This window comes from Stegodyphus dumicola, chromosome 10 (assembly GCF_044657685.1).
Source record: "Stegodyphus dumicola isolate Sdum_Otavi_A_Nest chromosome 10, ASM4465768v1".
NCBI lineage: Eukaryota > Metazoa > Arthropoda > Arachnida > Araneae > Eresidae > Stegodyphus > Stegodyphus dumicola.
The window spans coordinates 46,945,057-46,970,516 of NC_140777.1; the positions used below are offsets into that span (position 1 = coordinate 46,945,057).

The 25,460-nt window shown below is 30.3% G+C and overlaps 1 protein-coding gene across 2 annotated transcripts in view; it reads left to right on the forward strand.

Moving 5' to 3' along the window:
• LOC118197886 (uncharacterized) overlaps positions 1 to 25,460 on the forward strand; it is a 265,749-nt gene that overhangs the window by 208,530 nt on the left and 31,759 nt on the right. For both annotated transcript variants that reach the window (XM_085824920.1, XM_085824921.1), the window contains exons 6-13: positions 7,075 to 7,188; positions 7,372 to 7,479; positions 7,911 to 8,042; positions 10,129 to 10,248; positions 12,081 to 12,217; positions 17,293 to 17,512; positions 19,361 to 19,438; positions 20,752 to 20,856. In XM_085824920.1, coding sequence (XP_085681046.1) covers positions 7,075 to 7,188; positions 7,372 to 7,479; positions 7,911 to 8,042; positions 10,129 to 10,248; positions 12,081 to 12,217; positions 17,293 to 17,512; positions 19,361 to 19,438; positions 20,752 to 20,856 — 1,014 coding nt within the window. The remainder of the gene's footprint in view (positions 1 to 7,074; positions 7,189 to 7,371; positions 7,480 to 7,910; positions 8,043 to 10,128; positions 10,249 to 12,080; positions 12,218 to 17,292; positions 17,513 to 19,360; positions 19,439 to 20,751; positions 20,857 to 25,460) is intronic.

Here is a 25,460-nt window from a genome sequence, read left to right on the forward strand (position 1 = left end):
AAAATCTATCATATTCAAATTTTTATTTTATATATCTTCTTGCTTAATTAATGATTAATGATTCATGCTTCTGCTGTATTTGAGATTTTTATTATTAACAGTGTAAATTGTTTTATTGGTTTTAATAGTTTTTATTTCTTATTTCTTATTATTATTCTTTATTTTATTTTTTATTTCTTAATAAATTTTTTTATTTATTTATTATTTTTATTTTCATTTATATATCTATCGTTATAATATTTTATAATAGTTGATCAAAAAATTAAATAATTTAAAATAAGAATTTTTACTTCCTTGTACAAATTAAAGGAATTATTGTAATCGCAAAATGTTTCGAGCATTGTATTTCAACACAAATATCTATTTTGACCGTTTTCGAATCTATTTGGACATTCTTTTGCTCGACATCTACACATAAGGACAGAATAAACGACACTCTATTCTAAAATGGATTCAAAAGGATATATCTACCTATGTATATATCTCGCATAAATGAAAAACGATTAGACGTAGAACTTTGAAATTGGTATGTGGGACAGCTACAGCATCTACTTATGCACCTCCCTTTCCTAAGTATCAAACGTATAATATGTATATATATACATCGACCCCCTTACCCGACATAAAAATCCTTACGTGATCTTCATTTTCGCAATCATTTATCTTAGTCATATACCTTCAAATACGGCGGAAGTGTTTTAAATGACGAAAATACTAACGTTTTGGAAATAACAAATTTATAAACAACAAAAAAACAAATTTAACTTTTAATACGATCTCCCGCTTCTTGTACTTTTATTTGGGGAAGTTTTATACTCGTTATGCAAAAAATACAATTTTAAGAAGTTTGACGCCCATGCGACAAAAATTGACGGGATATTTAATTTCAAAATTTGCAGATTTTTTATGTCACTTTCAACTTGCCATGAGGGATCGGTCAGTTCAATTATAACTCGAGAAAATAAGTTTAAATGAAGTGCAGCAATAAATGTGTGTGATTTGATAGACCCTATAAGGAGGTCATGTGGTGTCCGCAGACTTTTGAAGTTGATAAAAAAGGGTTCAAATCATATGAACCTTTTTAAATATCCATAACACATATCGACATTTAAAAAGGATTATTCAATTATTTTTAATAAATCTAGTAGTTTAAGTCGTTCTCTCCTTCCCTCCGAAATCGAATCTCACTCCAGACTGTATCTACATCTTATACGCAGTTGAATTCCGTACGCAGTTTTAAATACCACATAATCGGGCGCATAACGTGCATTAGTGTACGACGCGACCTATAACTTCAAACTGTATTTTTTTAATTTTTATGTAATTTCGCTGTATGACGCGCAGTATATCGTAGGAAGAAGTAAATAATTCTGCAGAGAGGGGTGGGCTGTATTCAATGCAGGTGTGCACAAGTATGTTATGTTAGGGTTTCGAAATAAACAGGATCTTCTTACGGTTTTTGTATGTAGTTTACTATGTTCACTAGAATTGAAATAAAAATTGTTTTATATTTCCGTGCAATGCAGCACGAGACTTATTTGAATAGAAAGCTACGTCGGAAAAATTAAAATACAGAAGCACGCGCATTTAATATTTTCATAAATATACATCTCGTAATTGTACACTTTTGCTATCCAGAAAAAACGAGAAAATACCAGAAGGTTCGTGCAGGATTAAAAAGCTTATAAAAGCCGAAGAAAAACATCTTGATTCAATTGTTTACTTAGTGCTGTTATTGATTGTAGCGAATTCCCGATGAGATCGGATTAGCTTTCTCTGCGTTTGTTTTGAATTGAGTTCCATTCAACGTTTTAGTAGTTTAAAATATAATTATTGTGAGATATTGCGATATTGTACGAATATCTCTGAGGAAATTTCAGCATTTTGTTTTATTTCTTAAGAAAAGAACAAACTTTGCTAACTTTTATCGACTTGTGCATTCAGTCCATAACGAACCGGTACGCACACAACTATATAATTTCGGATAAGATTGCACTTCCGATCGAAGAGTTCAAGGGACTAGGAGTTTCTCTTTCTTCAGCTTCTGTTCAATTAAATGGTATATTTGAATTAAAACTTTTCAATGGCTAAAAAGATTATTTTATTTAATAATGTCTTTTATTTAATTCCTAGGCACTGCCATACATGAAATAATTTTCAGCATTACAAGATTCACATCTCTTCATTATAATTTATGATTTCATATGTTTATTAAATGATTTGAACTCAAATGGAATAACATTAAATTTAAAGTAAAATCGTCCATAATAATGGAACAATTTTTAATTCATTCAAATGTTCTGTGGCAATGAAAATAAAATGTCATAAAACAATTTGATATAAAAAGACAAAATTCCAGTATCTTTGCATCAGATCTGATGAAGACTATTCAGTTCATGACTATTATATAAAATATGCTTATATACGTGATTTTGAAGTGAATACATCGAAGGTTTTAGTAAATCGCCTTTGGTTTAGCTGAAATACAGTTAATCTAGTGTTCCTCTGACTAGTAAATATGGCTTCTGCTAAAAGAAACAAACACAGCGCTGATTTAAAATGCTGTAAAATCATTCAGTTTGCGAAAGAAAATAAAAATCGTGTTGCAGAAGTGTATTTGACGTTGGTGAAAGCACCATCCGTGAATGGTAGAAAAATGAATCATAATAATTAATATGTCAAAGTATAAATGTGTGTGTGTGATTATGGCAAAGCCTCGAGAGCTATCTGCCTAAGAGGAGGGATGCCTTCGTGGAGGACTTTCTAAGGGAAACTGGCTCGTATACACGTTACACATGGGGAAAACCCCGAAAACGCCTATGCAGCCAGCCCGTTCGCTCGGCCGCTGGTGGGCCCAAAGTATAAGTGAAATTTGCCTAAAGGAATACGAAATGCCCTAACCTATAAGAAAGTGTTGCGACTCTATCCTAGAAAATTGTCGGAATGGATTATTTGTAACAAGAAACAACGTAGCAAATGAAAATGAAACTTTAAAGCAACTCTGAGTAGCTGTAGTCGATTTATGACTCGAAATAATTTAACTTTACGAGAAAAAATAATTGTTTCGCAAAGGCTTCCGAAAAATTTGGACAACATATGGATAAATTTCTAGAAATATGTTATTGAACTAGGAAGGCTAAAAATTATTTGCTTTCACATATTGGAACTGTGGATGAAAAAAACTCTAGTAATGTTTGTTATGATAGGAAATTACAACAATTGATGTTAAAGGAAGAAAACGGTTCGCATAAAAATACCGTAGTATTCTCACCTCACCATAGGGCTTTCCTGCTTACAGGACGCATATTTCCCAAGTGCACAACTGTATAGCCACCGAGGATGTGGCTTCTAGTAATATTTGTGTCATGTCACATGACCTTTCGCGCGCTTTAAGATTTAAGCAAAATGGTTGAAAATATTTTGCCACGCAATTTTCTGTACAAAATAATTAAAGCATCGTCGATTTCTTCTGAAAATTTTCATTGCGAAGTTAGATCAACTATAAGCAAATGTGAAGATTTAACTACCTGGTTGAAAGAATTTAAAATAAATACAAACACATTTTTGGATACTCCGCAAAAATATCCATGTGAAATATTACTTAATGAGTGGTAAATAAGATGAAGAAGTCCAAATGCTATCAATGACTCTTTACAATGACTTACTTTACTCTGATACTCAATGACTCTTTACATAAAATTATGCATATGAGAAAAATATTTACACCAATTATACATGTAAATAGAAGTCAGCACTTTTTATTGCAGTCTGTATGAAAAATTATTCAAAAAAAAACTATATATTTCTTAATCCACAGGTGTTAAGTAAATGCATAATATTCGAGGCTAATTATAGCTTGAGTCATTTTCTCGTTGTAAACAGCGATAATATGCCTTGAACATCAATCTAAATATTAATGCGTGATAAAAATCGCGAAAGCGAAATGTCAGCGATTAATTAAAGCGAAAGCACTACGAGATTTTCTTCTACTACGCCATAAATTTTTTGCCGCGAAACAAATGCAAATTAGAACGTAAACGATATACGCTCACGTGCATGAAGATTTATCGTCACAAAAGCAATAGTAGCTCATTGGTCCATTTTCAAAACCCCTCCCTCAGTGGCTACGCTGATGTGCACTTGTGAAATATGCTTACCGGACGGTGGAAGATAAATTCCCATGGTTATATTTAAAAGAAAGGCGATGCCGAAATGCAATTTCTCAAATGGTGTTTTTATTCATGTTCACGAGAAAGCATGAACGGACGAAAACTGTGTGAAATTATGGCTAAGAAATGTTTGAAAAAGCATTCTATTTTTTTAAACAATCTAGCAAGTCCTAGTTTGGGACATTTTCAGATGTCATCTGTTGGATAATGAGAAGAAATTTTTGAAAGAGTGTAATACAAACGTGGCAGTTATTCCAGGGGGGGGAAATTAACCCATTAATTCTGCCTTTTTCAGCCTTTAGAAGCGTGTATCCATAAAATTTAAAGCGACAGTGGAATACGTGGGGGGGGGGAAGAACACTTGTAGGTGAAAAAAACATTTGTAAAAGGAGGCCAGATGCGATAAGACAGTCTAGAAACAGTGTGCGAGTGAATAATAAAAGCATAGAAAGAAATTAAACACGACATAATTCAGAAGTCACTTAAAAATGCAGTACATCTAACAATCTAGATGGAACGGAAGATGATCTGTGAATCAGAATAACAGTGATGGTGAAGATGAAACGGAATTCGATGAGGTGTCTGTAGATATAACACAGTAGACGTAGTTCGGAAAGTATGCCATTTCTTTTAAATAAATAGCAATTAGGTGCATTTAGAAAATTAATTTTTGTATGCTCATCTTTTCCTTATTTTTAAATGTACTATTTTTATACCCAGCGTTTAACGCGCATCCCTAAACTTTAGTCTTATTTTGTGCATTAAAATTAGAGAACACGTGCCGCGTGTTGCGCGATAATTATAGCGAAGTTGCACAGGTGGCGCCATCCAGTGACCTGAAAGTCAAAGACTACTAAAATTCTACTCTGTCAAATTCAACAACTAGCAGTTCTTGCAAATGCGTTCGTGAGATTCAACTATAGTAACTGTTCAGCGTTATAGCATCAGCTTTATCTTTTATTAGTTTTCCTTCTCGAGCATGCCTATTCATTTTGACAACCTAGTTCTTTGAAATGAAAATGTTTTAATGTAGAATGAAACCTTTCCTAGTTGAACTATGATTCTATTTATTTATATTTTTTGTGGAGGGTGGCGATCTTCAAAAATATAATTGCTTATGATGTGTAATACTGTTATTTAATTATCACCACATAAATGATGGTTACTTCAGAGACGGTTGCCTCGAGAGAATTCATTTTTCTATTATTTTAAAAATAAATGTATAAATTATAAAAATAAATGTATAAATTTATAGATTTTTTCGAACTTGTCATGTTAATTTTTCTATTATAATTTTGACAAACTGAAACATAAATCTTGAGATTTTTTTTTATCTGATCCTAATTTTTTTTATAGAAATGAGTGTAAGGTGAACATCTTTCTTCATATGTTATTGGGCAGAAATGTGTGTAAAATCATATGATAATGAAACTGTTATCTTGCTGAATAAAACCTCATCTCAATTTGATCGAAGAAAACTGTTAGGTCCAGTTATTGTTTCTTTTCTTCTGCTCTCAAGGACATGACAAGGTTTTTATCTGATGGTTTTATTCCCTCTGTTCTGTGCAGACAAAGAAGAATATTAAACATTCAGACTTTTATCTGTATTGAAAGCCAGTGTCACTTGCATGATAAGTTGGTTGTTCTAGTCACTGTACTAGTTATCAAGGTAAATGACAAAATACTAGTGCAAATTCAAGTTTAGTAAATTAAGAAAACAATAAAATTATGTAAACAAATAGAAGATTACTTACATAATTCAATATTTTATTTCTTATTAATTGTTTAGGCATATAGATATTACAGTCAAAAGACGTTAATTCGGACACCCATAATCCGGAATGATCTATAATCCGGACCTCAAAGCTAAAATCTTTCTGCGCATGCGCCGCATTGACGCATGCGCATAGGCGTTTTACTCGTGCGCGCAAGACATTTACGACTGCGCATATGCGTCTGCGCAAGTGCAGAATACGTTTTCGCTTGCGCGTTTAATATATAACGGACGGTATAAGCTAAAATTATCTAATTATCTATTTCAGTTAATGTTGATGATTGCGTTGTTCTTTAATCTTCGAATTGGATCCAGCTTATTATTTTTTGCAGACTGTAAGAGCAATTTTATAAAAGTAAGCTTGAACTTTCGATTATGTCAAATAGAATTTCCGATGCTGGAGCTCCCAAAGGATCTAGAAAACGAAAGTATGTTTCGATGTCCATCAAACAAAAAACGAATTGCTACAAAAAATGGATAAAGGCATATTCTTTGTTTATCTAACCGTTCCGAAATCTGTTTATCAATTTCACGCTGCTCTGCGCGGGGGGGGGGGGACGTCGCGGCGCGCAATGAACTGGAAGTTGATTTGTCAACACTATCGTTATCTTCAGGGCAGATGTTTTTATTTTATTCGGCTTATAATTCCTTACTAAATGTAGTATTTAATTTCGATGTACTCCGTCTTTGATATGATTTAAATCAAATTCCTCGTCATTATAAATATCATGAATACACATCAAATAGTTTCCTGGTTGCAATTTTCTAATTTCGAATATGCGTAATGTATGCTTTACGCATGCGCGCGTTGAAAGAATGAAAGAAATGTTTAATAAAGTAAACAAATAAATATTAAGCTTTTTTTTGGTAAATTTTGATACCCTTTAGATCCTAATTGCTCATTATTTTATAAATTACGGTTTCATATTTTTAATTTTATAATTTCTGCATGCCATCTTACCAGATTTAAACTGATGATCTATAATCCGGAAAAATCGATAATCCGGAATCGCCGAAGTCCCGACGAGTCCGGATTAAAGACTTTTGACTGTACTTAATTTCTCTTATGAAATTGATTTATGTTTATCATTAGCTATTTGTGATTCTTAATGAACTTACTGTATTTTACAGACAACTAGAAAATCAGCTTTATTAACTGCTGCCAAAAAAGCAAAACTAAAAAATAATCCATCCAGAGTAAGGTTTTCAGAAGGTGTAGTCATCAATGGATCGCCTTTATACTCTGTAAGTATCCTTTTCGTCGTGTGCTTGTATGATTAATATAGATATACAATATAGGTAAAACTAAAATACTAATTTATGATTACAAAAAGCATTTTTTGTTAATAGGGTGAATTAATATTATTTAATGTGGTTTTTGAATAACAAAATCATACTGATGAATTTATATTAATTGCATTTATATAGCCATCTCCAATGGATTCTTATGTTCCTTTTCTACCAAATGTCCTGAAAGTATTCTTGGAAAATGGTCAAACTAAGTCTTTTAAGTATGACAGTACAACGACAGTTCAGGTATCCAATCTTTCTATAAATTGCATTTTTTAATACAGCATAAATAAAAATGGCACTGTGATATAGTAATAAAATAATTATAGTATTATTAAAGTATTCAAAAATTCAACTGAGCATAGAGCTTTTACTGCATGTTATTTAAATCACTGTGAAGATTATTTTGTTTTGTCTAAAGATTTATGCATCTAGTCTGTAGCTTTGTTTGAGGCTGTCATTACAGTTTGACACAAGAATATATCAATTACCATTTCCAAGAATGGAATTTTATTCATAACATTTTTAATAAATTTTTTAATAATAATAAATAAATAAATAAATTTTTTTAATATTGTTAAATGTTTGGAATAGCTATTGCATATATATACATGATAATTTAATTATTGTAACTGAATTGTATAATTAAGTCAAATATTGTAAATCTTTGATTACAGGATGTCCTGAATTCCCTTAATGAAAAGCTGTCCTTGAAGTGTCCAGATCACTTTAGCCTTGCTACGGAGCATGTTAAAATCACTCGTAAGAACAGGTTAACTGTTCTAGATCCAAAAGATACACTAGCCAAGGTATCAGAATTTTTTTGTTGTTTTGTTTTATTCATTAACTGAGAGGTTAATAAGAAAGTTTGGAAATCTAAAGAATTTTTTTTTTTTTTTTTTTTTTTTTTTAGTATTGAAAATCTATGATATTTTTTACCAAAAAAACATGTTTTTTAAAATGTATTTAATGCCAACCAGGTTAGAAAAATGTTCCTGTTAGTTCTCACTAATTAGAATAATGTTCTTCATAAATAATAAAAATTCTGGAAAAATTAAACTCTTAAAAGGAAAAAATAACTCTGTTGTTTCTTTGTTTGTCTCTTCTTTTCTAAACTTCACATTTTTCAGAAATTGTATAAAGGATACAGATATGAATTCATCTTTAGCAATCTGATATACTTCTGATAGCTCTCCATCATTGGGTGTCTTCTTTCTGATAGATATACAAGTTTGAAGCTCCCTTGTAATCAACACTGTAACATTCTTGAATAGCTGCTTTATCTTTTAAATTCATATAGTGGAATGAATATTAACTGAACCAAAACCTAAATTATTAAACTTAACTATTTGTAACACAACCAGAAATATAGCTTCTGGAAGACTGTATTTTTCAAATAAAGAAAAATTAAAATGAAAAAAATTAATTAAAAATTTTGTTAGAATGCAGTAAATTAAATATTTGCTAACCATTAAAAATAACAATCTTGTTTACAAAGATGAAAAAAATATAACCAAACATAAACTGAAAATATCATCTATAAATCGAGTTTATGATAATAGAAATGTAAAAGTGAGAAAAAAGATTAAACTAACCGTATATTTTTATAACATAAATTTTCACCACAGTCAAATTAAATGATTGAAGAAGTTCAGGGTCAAATTTCATCATGTTTTTAAAACTTTTTTTTTGCATGAGTTTTATGCATTTAAATAGACTGGATGATGACATTACAAGCATAAATGTTTTGTCATTCAATGTGCATTTTCTAATACAAGTATTTTATTTTATTTAAGTGTATATAATATAAATACTGGTAATTTTTTTACAATGAACCTAAAATGAAATGATATTCTGGAGGCTACTTCTGAAGATGATTTACAGACACAGAGCATCTCAGAGACTGTTGTCAAGCCTTTATCTTAAGTAATTTCTGTGAATACACGATTCTTCTTTGAGAAATATCTCAAAGAACAATAATGTATTTAAATGCATAAAACTCTTTGAGAGAATTTTCTCAGTGGAGTAATCACAGAAATTTGATCACATATTTTGCTGCAATTGGACAAAGTTTATATGGTCCATTGGTGAATTCATTAACAAATTAGAAATAATTATTTGTGTTATTGTCAGATACCATTGCAAAATGTTTGCAAAATCTCATTGCAGATCTTCAGTACAAAAAGGAGTTTTAACTCTTGCAGCTTTTTAATGATATTTGCTTTTCTTAGATATATAAAATTTATGTTGGAGGCCCCTTTTTGTGGAAAATGGTTTCAGCTGCACTGTATGCTCCAAGATAAATCCGCATTAGTAAACTAATTTGAGACCCTTTTTTTTTTGTTTAATTTTGTTAAATTGTTTAATCCTGCCCAATTGTTATTGTTTGTAACTGGTACTTGTTAATACTTCCACTCAAGAAATGCCAGTTGTTTAGATTGCTCCTGAAAAAATATTTTTATATTGAAAACTGATAATTTTAAATAATTAGTTATTTTTTATTAAATTAATAATGAGATTATGAATTATTTATTAAATTATACCTTAACAAACAAGATATCCTTCAAGTTAATGACAGAGAATATGAGGAAATATGCTGACTTAAAAACTCTTAACAATAAATCCTATTTCTCCACGTGACATTCATGCAGCAGTAAAATTTTATTTAAACTACACTAAGTCAAAAATTTCAGTAAGTTCAAATGAGAATTGAAAAGTAATCTAATTTTTTTTTCAGTAAATATTTTTTTTTTCCTCTACTCCCTTCAGTTGGGCTTATTGAAGATTGAATATAATTTGTTGAAGTATGCACTAGAGAAAACATGAAGTAAATAATATTTTTAATTAAATCTCATATTATTTAGTATATACATTTAGAAATTCATTGTTTTATAGATTGCAGCCCGGCCAGGCGCACATCATCTCCGCTGTGTTTTCCGTGTCACTTTTGTTCCTAAAGATGCATATGATCTTCTGCAGAAAGATCCTGTAGCTTTTGAATACCTATATGTGCAAGTAAGCGATTTAGTGTATGATTATGGTCATGGTAAATATTGTTGTATTCAAAGCACACAGTTTACTAAAAGTGATTTAATACTGAAATCAAGTGTTTTCAAATGTATATTACATTGCTTGTGTTTTCAAATGTAAACTCCTTTGTAGTTTCATTTGCTTGATATTAAAACTTTTTTTTTAAAAAGATGCATCCAATTCTGTTTTATGTGATAGGTTCCTATGACTCCAGAAAAACTAAAAAAAAAATACATAGTGCATATGACAAAACAAAAAATTAATTTAACCTAGGGCACCTCATAAGCTGTTTTCACAAATTTTAATTAAATTCTTTACTACAACTCATAAGCTATTTTCACAAAACTTTAATTAAATTCTTTACTACAACTCATAAGCTGTTTTCACAAAACTTTAATTAAATTCTTTACATAGTTTTTATTATTTAAGAATATTTATGTTAGAAATTTATGGGGATTATTTTCTGTGCATGTGTTTATTAAAGGTATAAATATATCAGTAATTCAAGAATGGGAAATAAAAAGGATTTATATATGGTTATCAACTAGGTTTTATTTGTTTTCAATAACAGCAGATGTATTTATTTGCTATTAGTGACAGCAAACAAATAGCATGAATATAAAAATTACAATGAACATTAATAATGAAATACTGAGAGCATTATTTATTCTTACAGACAACAACATTGTGTAATTATGTTATTCAAGTTTTTAATTTTAGGAACTCTGGTGCATAAATTATTCATATGTAAAGCATTTCTAAAATGTTAAATGCTATTAAATATGTAACTATTAAAACAAAATCAGTTTTAAGAAAGCCTAATAATTTGTTAATGAAACTTTTACTGTGCCTACCCTTAAAAATGACTCCTTCAGCACTAAATTCAATATACTGCATTCATATACTGTGAGAAATTGGTAGAAACCTGTACAACTGGAAAAAGATTGTTCAGCATCTAGGCAACTGGGAAAAAAAACTGTGCAACTTCTAGGTCTCAGTGATAGATAGCACTACTACTATAACCTATTAGTGAAAATCTTGTATAACAGATCCCTCTAGCTTGATATAATACAATCTTGCTGTTTCAGAACTCTGTACCTTCCTTACACACCTCAGTTGGGACTTATACACACTGTTGCACGTGGTTGCGGCTGTGTGCAACAACAAACTATGCGTATTGGAATTTGCCAGTGCTTTTAAGGATGAATTCATTACGTGCCATAAGAGCCAATTTTTGATAACAAAAACATTTAATCACATCACAATATTAAAACTTAATTACTACAGTCAACAGACAATCATGTTGGAGGAAAGCGAGTGACCAACCGCACCGCCGACGTGACGTGACTGTGTGTCGCCAAAATCACCTTCGGTTACAGTTAGTGATAACGGCGCGCGGTTGGCGAGTACAACACATGTTTACAGAGTTGCCACAACACCTTTCAATTCACCAAATTGTCCACACCTGTTCTTCAAGTCATCTAAATTTATAAACTCATCTCTCTATGTATCACGCTTACTCACATAACAGCTGTAGCTTTCAATATTGTGCTGCATATAGTAGAAGACTAACTAGCAGTTTCACTTGCTCACTTATAAGCTATGACATATTTATGCTGTTATGGAGCATGCCTTTAATCCAGTAGTTAGACTCACACACCCAAATTTCAGCAGTTCAATACTTGTTGAAGAAACTTAGTTTCCATTTCTCATTGATAGATGGTGCCACCACTGTAACATATAAATGAAAAACCTATCTAAGAAATTACTGTAAATTGATGAAGTATGGTTTAAAATATAATGTTTTATTCCTACAGTGTTGCAACGATGTAGTACAAGAAAGGTTTGCTCCGGAATTGAAATATGATATTGCATTACGTCTTGCTGCCCTTCACATCCAACAGCATTGTCTCAGCAGTGGTATGCAAGGAAAGATTACAATTAAAGCAGTAGAGTAAGAATCTTTTATAGCATTTTTAATAGCATATATTGTTGAACACTTGAGCCTTTTTGTTTAAATAATATAATTATATATATATATATATATATATATATATATATTTTTTTTACAAATTTATTCTGAACTTAATTATTTGGTTTGTTTCATTAGATAATGCCAAAACAATCAATCATAAATTCCAGCACATTCTGTGTAGAAATATGAGATAAATTTAAAGTGTACCATTCTACATACGAATATAGCATCACAAAAACTGCTAGAAATGCATTCCATTGAAATCCAAAGCATTCATGAATTTTATATTTTGTATTAAGGTCCTTCATAATATGTCTCATCAGTTGCCCATATTACTTCATTAAGCTTTCTAATCAGCTAGCCTTATTTTTGTCAGCACAATATCTTATACTATATCGAATAAGAGAGAAAATGAGAATAAGTCAAATCAGTTGAATAAGGTGCTTGAAGCCTTATGGAGAGAGATTCAATCAAACATCACAGTTACAACCAAATGCAAATTGTGATCTGTTTAAAAGATATCGCAATTAGTTTTAGTCCTCACATCAATATTTTTGTTGTGCATTTCATAACTCAAAGTCACTCAAAAGCAAAATATCGTGTTTCTACATTGAATGGGTAAGATTTTTTATTCTCTGAAAGAACTATTAAGTAAAATACCCTTTATTTAAGCACCAACACTAAAGAAGGAGAAGAATTAAAGCAGAATTATATAATGCTAAATGACTGTATCAAAATATAAAGAAAATAAAAGGTCTGCATTTTAGGACAGGTAGAAGATGAAAAAAATACAGTAAAAGCCCCTTAACATGAACTCATTTAAAGAAAATAGTCGGCTAGAATGGACAAAATTTTGGTCCTGGCAGCATTATTTGTGGTCTTATGGGATGTTTTATCAGTTAACGTAAATTCAGGTTAGTGTGAATGATAAACAGTTTTATAATCCTTTGCATTATTAGATTTTATCATTTAATGTGAGCTTTCAAAGTTGGTCATATTTCTTTCCTGGTTTTCCTCTGCTAGAGCTGTGTTCAGAAATGTTCCAGTTCCTTTAATTGAAAACATCACAGAATAAATTGTACTCTTTAGAACATAGCCAGCACAAGAAACCTTGTTTGACAATCATTATCATCACATTAACAATGAGCTTCAATTAACAAATATAATTCTGTGTTCAGATGTGCTTTTTATTTTTTAAATGTTAACTAGTACGACCAGCATCATACCACAATGATCCAGAATGATTTCTCATCAGGGAAAAGGATCATACCACAATGATCCTTTTCCCTGATGACAAAGGAATGGGCTCTCTCCAGATACAGGTATGCCAAGAATCAGTATCCAGGCTCAATCTAAACTCATCTGTAAAAGGCACAGTATTCCACTAGAATCTTGTCCTAGACACATGTTGTCAGCACTATGCTAAATGCACTCTCTTGTGTGCTGCAGTGAGCAGGACACAAACAGTAGGTCTTTTGTCATACAGCTGTATTTTGTGAAGCCTTTGGACAAGTGTAGACTGAAATTCAGATTTTAGTGGCAGCATACAGCTCAGGTGAGAGCTATGAAGCTGTAGTAGTCCTGTGTTGACATGGTGAAAGGGCCAAATAATGATCCTCATTTGTCATTGTGGATCTTGGTCAACCTTGTCCAGGTCTTCTTGATATGGGTACAATGTCTTGAAACTGTTTCCACAAATTGTAGACAACACTGGGCATTACATTGAGCTCTGTAGCCCATCTGTGCTTGTGATTGGCCTGCCTTTAAGATACCAACAATTTTCCATCTCTTTGCATCATCCATACATTCATATTACTCATTTTACCTGATACCTTTTAAAATTTACTCAACTCTTGCAAGTTGGTGTTGGTGTATTTAATTATGGCAAAGCACACGAGGGCTATCTGCCTAAGGGGAGGAATGCCTTCGTGGAGGACTTTCTAAGGGAAACTGGCTTGTATACACGTTACAGATGGGGAAAACCACGAAAACGCCCATGCAGCCAGCCCGTTCACGGGATTCGAACCTCGGACCGAACTACCAGTGTTCAGTGACTTTACCGCTCGGCCACTGGTGGGCCCAACTCTTGCAAGAAACATGGCAAATATCATGTAGGAGTGTGAGCACACAAATCACGGAAAACCCCTCATGTGCTTATATACTCTCTACAAACACAGTCCCACAGATGCGCAAATGTGCGCTTATGTAGTCCACTCTCTAACAGGATTGTCACAATTTATAATAGGGCATGCAGCTCTATGTTTATTCTGTTTTTAAAATGCAGAACATTAAATTATATCTAATGGATTTCATTTCAGTTTATATATCTTTTATTTTTTTTTTTGCAGTGTAATTCTTTTCAGTGTTAGCAGAATTCTTTTTTTTCTATAATGTAATTCAATTTTTTTAATATGTATTTGCAAATTGTATTAGTATAGTAAAATAAACTAAATATATTTTACCATTTTGTATAAGACACAATACTAATCATGTTTGAGTATCTAAGTATATTTACTCACATACAGAAACTCCATCATTATGCAAGCTTCTAGCAGCTGTTGCCACTTATGTTTGTCACACATGAAATAATACATGATTCTATTGGTAATCATGCAATAAATAAATAGCAACATTAATATTATAATAGTGAAATGCATCATTAAATATTGACAATGAATATATCAGGCTTTTATAATATGATAGAAAATTAAGAATTCAAAAGAAAAAATTTCTGTTATTAATACAAGACACTTAAAATTGTTTTTTGTACATTCTTGTGCTTTTTAACCGTCTTATGGATGAACATCGTATGGGCTTTTAAAACCATATATATATACTTGCTTAGAATACAACTGTAGCAATTGATCAAATAAAAAATTATATGTACATTGAAAAGGGATTCTAGAATTTACATTTGGAATAAGTGTGCACAACTGGGCAATAACTTACAAGTTTATCTTTCTAGTAATGTTAACTTAGCCATCTGTTTCTATACATCAAATAACAGACTTGAACATTAATGCTTTGATATGTAAAAATCAATATAGTACATTTCTAAAGCAAAATGCTCATTTAAAATGCTAAAATGTTTTAAACTTTTGAAATATTCTATCCCTATTAAGAATATATACATATACAAATTGTGAAAAACATTATGGACTCTTAAGTTTTTACATTTGTGTGTTTATTAAGATTATGTTTCACAACATGAATATGTTTGTATATTAGTTGAAAGAGAATTTAATTTCAATTCAGTTTAAAAAAATTCAAACATTTATAACACAAAGGGATCATGTTCATTTACTTGATTATGTAAGGTGCATCTGAAAAGTTCAGTAAATGCCACGGGAAACAAGAGTTACAAACAAAATACCTTTAGTGGCTTTCAAAGTAATCACCATGAGCTACAACTGACTTCTGACATCGATTGTAAGGCTGTTGGAAACTGTCAGCAAATGCTTTTTGTGGAATTGATCGAAGCACTGTGGTCAGGTATTGCTGGATATCTGCAGTGTCTATGAAACATAAGCCTTTCAGGGCTAATTAAAAGTGGGGAAACAAAAAGAAGTCCCCTGGTGCCAAATCTGAAGAATAAGGAGGTTTTTAAGAACAATCACCTTGCATTGAGCGAGAACACTGAGCACATGAATAGCAGTGTGTGGTTGGGCATTGTCACTGAGGAAATTCCAATGTCCACTCTGCTACAGTTCTGCCTTAAACCACCAGATGCATTACAGCAGCCATTTCAAAATTCCATCATAAATTTCTGCATTAACAGTTTGATCTTTGTGCAGAAATTCATGATTGGTTTCAAGCCCTTTCAAAAAAGTCAATCAACATCATCTTAATCTTGGATTTTGTCATCCGACTTTTGGGGAATGCTTGTTGACTTGTCTTTCAATGCATATGTGCAGGCATCTCATCCTAACCAGTGTGGTTTTTAAGGCCCATATCACACGGCGTTTGTTTCACACGAACAACTGTTTCGGACAATTTTTCTGCCTGGTTTACTTTTGAAAGAAAGACGTGCGACTTTTTCCTTTCTTTCGAAAAAAGTTGCAAGTTGTTCGTTTTCAACCAATCAGCAATCAGCGCCGAATGCTGTTAGCTTGTTCGTAATGGAGAACCAGTTTTCCCTGTGTTAACCCCAAAGCGAGCTGTGGTGATTGGCTGTTGTGACAAAGCAGAAAAATTGTTCCAAACAGTTGTTCTTTTGAAACAAACCGACGTGTGATAGCAGCCTAACAGAACTTTTCAGATGCATCTTGTAGATGTGACTGAATTAGATACTCAAAAATTACAAAAACTGCAAACTTCTAATTATTAAATTCTCTATTTTACTTGAATTCTATTTCAAAGAAGTTTTCTACATCATTCTCATATGTATCATGAGATTCCCTGTATAAATGTATGGTTCTCATCCCATTCATTTTTGCTTACAATTATCCAAAATATTATTTGAAGCAGTTCTTTCTTTATAATTTTGCTATTTCTATGTATGCAGTATGTTTTATGTGTTGAATAGTTCAATACAAAATCTTTCTGAATCCTTAAAAAATACATAAATTTAATTTAAATGTCAGCAAAAATCAATTTTCAAAATTTATTTTCAATAATATGTTTAAACATTTGTTATTTTTAATGCTACAAAATATTGTTCACCATTTTGTTAGTGGCAAAAAGAACTATCAGTATGCTGCTAATAAATTTGATGGATTGATGCTTTGTATTTCATCAGTTTCTTCAGTTTTTATTAGTACATTTTAATCACCTGTTTATATACGGTTTATTTTCAATGCAACTGTCTAAATTAGTCTTCATCACCAGTTGCCGTTTTCATAGATTAAGTAGATGCATAGTAATTTTTTTATTTTTTTATCAGTAGTATATCAATATTCTCTTTGTAGTTACATACATAACCATACTATTCTTTAATTATTATCAAAAGCTAATTGTTATTTAAATACATTTCAAAAATTTTATGGTATGAAAATTCTTAAATAAATATGTGTTAATTTTGAGTCACTATAATATTTTATTAATATCTAATCTAGGCGAGAATGTGGACTTGATAGATTTGTTCCAGTATCACTTCTGGATACTATGAAAAGAAAAGAACTGAGGAAACTGTTGGGACATTTCTTAAAACAAAACCAGTCTCTCTGTGCTCCTGGGCAGAAAAATCTCACAGCCTTACAAGCTAAGCTACATTATTTGAAGATCATTAGTGAACTTCCCAGCTATGGCTCCAAGTGCTTTTCTACTAATTTAAGAGTAAATTATTTTTGTTATATTTTATATTTCAGGTATTGGCATTCAATGTTGAACAAAGATACTAATTTATGAAGATTTTGTAATTTTCTTTCAAATGTTAATTATTAAATCTGAAAAAAAAAATATTAAACTAATTTTTTCTAGTGAATATCGTATACTGGCTTAACATCATAAGGTGATCATTTAAAACTCTACTTCTCAAAATGGTATGCACTACACTTTGGGAAGCTATTTCATTGAATAAAACAGCTGTGAGTAGATGGGAAATATATGATATGGATAACATGTGTGATAATATACAATATATATAAGTTATACGTGTCTGGGTGCGGGACAGTCCCAGGTTTATAGTTGCATTTGGAGTTTTACCCTGAATAGTTATGTCTAATATTTTTAAATGCGTGTTTATAAAAACTGAAGATGTAATAATTAGTTTATAGAAGGAAAGAGGAATCGTATAAAATCTTAGTGACATTTTTATATCATCTATGTATTTACAAAGACATGCAGCAAAATGTATGTAATCTATTTTCAATGATTTTTTTCGGGGGAGGGCTGCTTATTACATTGTCACATCCTTTTATTTCTTCATACCAATATTTCTTTGTCATATAGGAAGCAAGACTATATAACTTGCAAGTCTGTAAGCACTTTTAACAGTCAAATTAATTTTTCCTGAAATGTTCCTGATTAACTTTCCTAAACTACGGTACTTGTAGATGTGTAGAAATATCAGAAACTAAGAATGATGATTATGCAGCTGGAATAAAATTCACTTTGCAATGGAACAGATGTATTGAAGGAGAAAAACGTAGAAAGATTTATTGCTAAATTTAATATTTATGGTTAAATTAAAATTTTTGTATTGATTTTTCAACTCTATTTTATATTAAAAACAAGTGCAGACTTTTGGTTTGAGCAATATGTTAGAAAATGTCTGAGAATTTCAATATCAGGCACAAAAATATAGCTTTATTATGCAGTAAAATTCAAGCATATCTGGCACATTAGATAAATAGTGAAATGGACTTTGGGTTATTTTGTAAATTCCACAGTTCCATATCATTTTCTTCAATTATTTTAAAAGTTCATTTCTTACCTTTTCCCTGTGCGTTACTATGTAAATGAAATAAATGTTGATGCAAATTAAATAATAACACTTGTGTTTTTCTATGTATGAAATTTATAACATATGAAGTATTTGATATAAAAAATCTCATGATGTTCTCACTGTGTATGAGAAGGTGGTCGTAAATTATAATTGTTGATCTCAGAAGAGCCCCCATCTAGAAATTTCTTACAAATCGTTGATTAAAAATATGTGTGTCATTACATTAGATGAATAATATGTTGATGTATCATTCTCAATAATGATTAATATGTTTTATGTCTACTGAATATCATTGCTGGAATGTAATGAAAAATAGCATAGCAATGGAAAAAAAAAAATATTGCTTAGTAAAGTTTTGACTCTGCTACATAAAATACAATGGCAGTATAAGTTTAAGCATTAATAACATTAGCATTTTCTATTTCTATATTTCAATATGTTTATCTGCACTTATATACAAAAAGTATTATTTCTGGAAAAGCAAAAATTACTTTTATAATATATATTAAAATAATTATATTTTTGGTAATTAAATAATTATTTTATTTAATCACCTATATTGTTATGTAAACTTTTGCTTTTAATTATATTTTTTGCAGGCATAAAAGTTAATTAAACTTATTATGCATTATCTTTCATTGTTGTCATTTTCTTATTGTTTGCATATTTAACCAAAATATTTGCTTTAAGTATAAGTTATATGATATATGAAATAATAATTATTTATTATTAATTAGGATTCTAATCCTGAGGTGGCCTTGCTAGTTAGTCCAAGATTTGGTTTGAGCCAAATTGCCTGTTTAAGAAATACAAGTGTAAGTATTTTATTTTTGAATACTTTAATGCTGATGTATGAAACTTTCTTTATAAAAAAATTCTGAAATGATCTTAAATTGCTCCAGTCAGCTTTGTTTTGAAGTTTTGTAAATATTTTCCTGCATGCAGATTAGTGAAGTTTATTTTTTGAAGCATAATTTCATAATACTTTTGACCGTACAAATATTTGTTTAATAACCTATTTCTTTAGAGGAGGAAGGAAGGAGTTACTTATTTTTAACTTTCACTCTGAATCATTTTTTTTTTTAATATTAATCTTGACTTCTACTTGCATAAAATTATACATCTGACAAGCTGCTTTTGTTATTTCATGTTTATTATGATTTTATTTCAGATTATTATAGTCACATGTGAACAGCTTACATTTAATATTAGCTTAAGGAAAATAAAAATATTCTGATAGATCCAAATTATTTTCTATTAACAGAAAACTTGAAAACTAAGTAATTTTTTATTGCCATAAAATAAAATTATATGATGATATAAAACATAGTTTAAATCTAGTTTTTAATACTGTTATATGTGTACCAGTTTGTAATGGATTAAATTTACGCATAACCAATGATAGCTTGATAAAGTTTATTTTCTCAAAAGAAAAACTTTACAGTTCTGGAACTTTTCACAAAAGTACTCATACAGCTGCTGTTAATAAGACACAGCACAATCAGTAGTTACCACTTCAAACTGCTCAGAACGTTTAACAGAACACATTGCATAGTGCATCTAAGATGAAATTTCACACGGAGATCTCTCAGTACTCTGAACTCAACTCTAATCTAAAAACTGAGAACTAATGCTGTCTCCGATCTTACATAGCTTTTCCCAAGCCGCCAAGAAATTTTCAGTACCTTCGATTTCTCAAAATTGCTGGAAGACATATACAGCTAGTTACAGATAGGGCTGAATACAGTTACAGTTGTATATAAGGATCAGACCAATTACAGTTATACAGGAATTGGACCAAAATATTGCCTAAGGATCGTCATTGGTAACTTTGCGTGACAAGACTTAGTCTCCAAAACCATCACCGGCTTACATAGGCCAAATAGCCATTTACCTCTATGTTAAATATACTTGCCACATTTTTCAGTAAAGCTTCACCATCTTGAGGACTTTCATGTTAGATTATATAAGAGATATTACAATTTTACATATACACAAAATTAGTACAATAAGATACTACAATTTTACATATAATTTCTCTAAAATTTTTACATATACACAAAATTAGTAAAAATAATTGATTTATTAATGCTATTTTTATTGTTTATACATTAATTTCTTTTCTCAGCCTGTTACTCTTGCACGAATTGAAGAGTTATCAGATGTGAAAGTTACTAAAGAGGATGAAATTTCATCTGCTGTCGAAATTTTTATGAAAGATCCAGACAGACAGGTTTGCATTTTCAGTTTTCTGCTTCTTGCATGTATATATTCTAAGAAAAAGTGTTCTAATTTAGATTTCAGATCTGAAATCATAAAAATAATTCTTTTAGTAGTTGATGGCTCAAGATTCATGGTCACCATTTTACACTAATTTGTGTTGTAATAATATATAAGTAATCATGATTCTTACCATTATGAAAGAGTTTTATAGAAGTTGATAGAGCCATATAGCAATTCCTGTAGAACTTCATAGGTAATCCTCTATAGAAATGCTGCTTATAAAGTTGTATAGAAATTTTATGATGTTTTTACAGAACGAATTCAATAAAAATATTGCTTTGCAAAATCATATAGAATTTTTTAAAAAGCCTTTATAGAATGGTATTCTATAGAAAAGTGAAAAGTTTTCTAATTTTAATCCAAACAAATTTTTAATTTAATTTAGCTTCTAAATTTATAGTATAACATTTTGTATGATTTTGTTGTAGAGTATGCTTATGTAGTACAGATATCTAATCTTGAAAATGCATAAAGTAAATTTATGTCATACAATAAGTTGAAAGATTAAATTTAAAATTAGCAGCAAGCTAATTATAAAATTTTAATTTCTGAAATGAATGCTTTTAATTATTGTATGTGTGCCCCTGATGAGGAAAAGGGTTTTTTGATTTTAACTAAATTTTATTTAAAATGTATTTATTTTTATTTAAATATATTTTTTAATTAAAATGATACTGAAATTTTTAGAAGGAAAATAATTATCATTTATTCCAAAAGTTTTTGTTCCCTTCTGTCTCCTTGTTATAGATCATTTCAAAAATTAGGTTAGAAAACTCAGTTCAAATATGAAAGTATAATTAATTCATTTTAATCTCAAAAGAAAATTTTGTTGATCTTATATAATTCTTTTAAATACTCAAATGCTTCTATCTGATCCTTTAAAGGAAAAAAAAAAAAACTGGTTTATAATTCTTTAGAATGATGGCCCAGTTTTCTATAAATTGAGTCTGATATTATCCATAGAATTTAATTAGTTGATTATATACGCACTATATTAGATTCTATACATGGGACCGTTAGAAACTACCATTTGTTTTATAAAATCTGTACAAATCTCTGTAGAATATTTACACATACCTCTGTAGAATCTCTATACAAGTCATCAAAACATATGTTTTTTTATCTTTCACTTAGCTCTATAGAAGCTAATATAATATTCTATAGAATTTTATAACAGATCTCTGACATAGTTTATAGAAAATTTGGCCATTCCTCTAAAAGGACCCTAAAGAAGTTTAACATTGGATATTTTTATAAAATTCCATAAGACATTTTTGTGAGAGAAGACAGCTGGCACAGTTGCCCCACCAGTAACCTAATCTAACATAACTAAATGGCACAAGACTGGTAGTATCCATCGCCTGGTATGCTACCCACATATTTAATCCTCCCACATCCTACCATGCCACTCATTGGATTCAGACAATGACTAAGCCTGCTTCTCTCATGATTCTGAACTGCTAGCAGTGAATTACTTCTTTTGTTCATTGCCCGGTACAAGTTCTTTATGATATATTTTCTTTTATAGAACTATGGTAACTCTCTTCTTCTCTATAATACCATAATGCATCACAAATGAGCATGGATATAGTTCACTCTGTGCATATTCTGTGATATGTTAACTGTATTACGATCTGATTATATCAGATAAAATCAGTGTATATTTTTTGGCATCAACATGTAATTGCATAAACTCAATGCACATTTTTGCTTTCTTAATTTTATTTTATAATGTATAATAACATAGAGTTAATGCATACTTAACTACTATATTTTCCTTTTAATTTGCTTAGTGTATATATGTAACAATATACTCCAGTTTGGCATTGTAAGGTGCCCTTCTGTCGATCCATTGTATATGCACAATATAACTACTGATTGTAACATGCAAAACTTAGTTCCTTTCTCTAATCTATGACTTCTGGCATGCATATTATGTTTATGTTACATTAACTTTGATTTTGTCATGTTTTGACTGTTCAAGCTGCATGTTTCTATTAGATTTAAAAAAAAAAAAAATTCTAGCATGATATGCTTCTAAAAAAAACAGAACACATTTTAATACTTTATTTTTAATGTATCTGATTGATATTCAGTATACTTTTGTATTTTGCATCACTTTATGAGCAATTCTGTGCTCCTGAAAACGTAATCTGAAGATTCGACCTCAAAATATCCCATAACTAGTTTTTTCATGTCATTAAATCTCTTTCTACGAAGGTCATTCAGTTTGCACAACAGAAAAATCCAGTTTTGCGTCTATCATCTTTTAATTTCCTATCACTCAGTACTTCCTCCTAGACACAAGCAATATTTTCTATTATCATCTGTTTATGCATCTTCTATTATGGTTCATGCATCTTCTATTAAGCATATCATATCCCGTTATGAACTTGTTGCTGTATCATATATGTTGTTATCGTGGTACTTCATATAACTATGGGATACTAGTTATGTATTTTACTACAGCATGTTGATCTAGTTCCATGTACCTTAATAAGATACACACAGTTATCAATAGCCAACCTTGACAAGAATCATCTTTTGTTGTGTATATATATTCTCATCACGTATGAAATTATTTAACAAATTCTTTCACTGTAGAATAGGAAAAGGACAAATCAGCATACATATAACATATTGAGATTAACATCTTCTAATCAAAAATTAATCAAATGATGACATTCAGTTTTAAACTTCATAGAACTAACTAGTCTATTACTTCATTCAATAAGGAATCAGAAAAGAATGGAGGTTATTTCACTAACAGAACTTCCAAATTTATTCATTTAATATTGCTGCTACATGTATTCAAGAAAGATTTATTGTTAAGCAAATTTTTATATGTAAGGCAATATTTTCTATTATCATGGAATATCAATATTTCTATCAACTTTTGGATTGACCTACATATATATTTACTGTGAACAAATATGGTTCATGCATCTTCTGTTATGCATATCATGTCCTGTTATGAACTTGTTGCTAAATCATATATGTTGTTATTGTGGTACTTCATATAACCATATGACACTAGTTATGTATCTTATTACTGCATGCTGGTTTAGTTCCATGCACCTTGATAAGATACACACGGTTATGAATATGTACAGTTAGTGAATTTGGTATCGCACAACATATCATCACTAATGCACAAGCTTCTTATAATATTTGGTTTGGTTTGATATGTTTTATTTGATTATGGAAAGCATGCTAAGACTATCTGCCTAAGAGGATGGATGCCTCCAGGAAAAATTTTCTAAAAGAAACTGGCCCATATTTATCCCTATAATATAAACCACAGAACAGTTCCCATTAATATAATCAGTCACAATGCCATAGTCCATTAATGGCTATATAATTAGATATAAAAACTATCTTATTAATTGGCATCAAAACTCCTTACAGTTGACTAATACCCTGAGCTGAGGCAATTCAGACAGTGTGCATTACACAGCTATGTTATGCACAGTTGCAAAGTGTGGATAAAGATTTGGTTTTGATCATTAATCTCATGTCCAAATTCATCTCCAGCATTTTTGGCATTCTGGGCAATTAGTAAAGTTTGTATCTCATATGTATTAAATATATCAATATTTCAAACCATAACTTATTAGCGAATTTTTTATTAAATTAGCTAAATGAGTGTGATGTTTTTAATGTTTGTAATATATTATAAATCTTTGTGCCATTTGTAAGATGCAATCATTGATGATGTATCATATTGTACTTTTTGAGCAAAATATTTTTCTCTGGAGAAAAATTCACTTTTTTTAAAATTTAAACATAATCTCAAACAAGTTTTTACCAGTTTCAAGTTTGAAAAACTCCTCTTTATTCCAGTTACTGATTGGTGACTGTTTACTATATCCTTACATATTACCTACATTTAAAGATGGTGACTGTTTACTATATCCTTACGTATTACCTACATTTAAAGAAGCTGCAAATTTTTGCTATTTTCTGCTAGAGAGCTCCTATCCTGTTTTGCGAGACCATAAAATATTACCAGTTTGTGGTTACCATGTTGTGTTATTCAAATCATTACTTTGCTGAAGAACATGCTTTATAAATAAGTAAAAGAATTTTTGTAAACCTACTTTCTGGATCTATTTAATCTTTGTTGGAATGTTCATACTAAAACATTTGTTTCTTTTGTCAAATTTTAATGATTTTGAATACAAGTTCAGCTACCAAATCATGAGCCTCAATCATAATATTTTAAGTCTATTATTCTGAGTCACTATTATTCCATGCCTTTTGAAAGTGAGAATCACCAGAGAGTATTCAGAAATTGCCTTCTTGCCCCCATGTTTAATAACACAGCACAGTAATTTATTCCCTGCTCTTCAGGAATACTATCACTTTTGAGAACCACTTGGCTTGTACCTGTTGAAAATCAATCTAGATGATTATTTATATTTGTAGCTGCACTTAGCACTCAGTCTAGATGATTATTTATATTTGTAGCTGTACTTTCTAGCATATAACATAACAATAATTATGTTATTATGTTATATGCTAAAATAATTTACTTTTTAAAAATATATTACT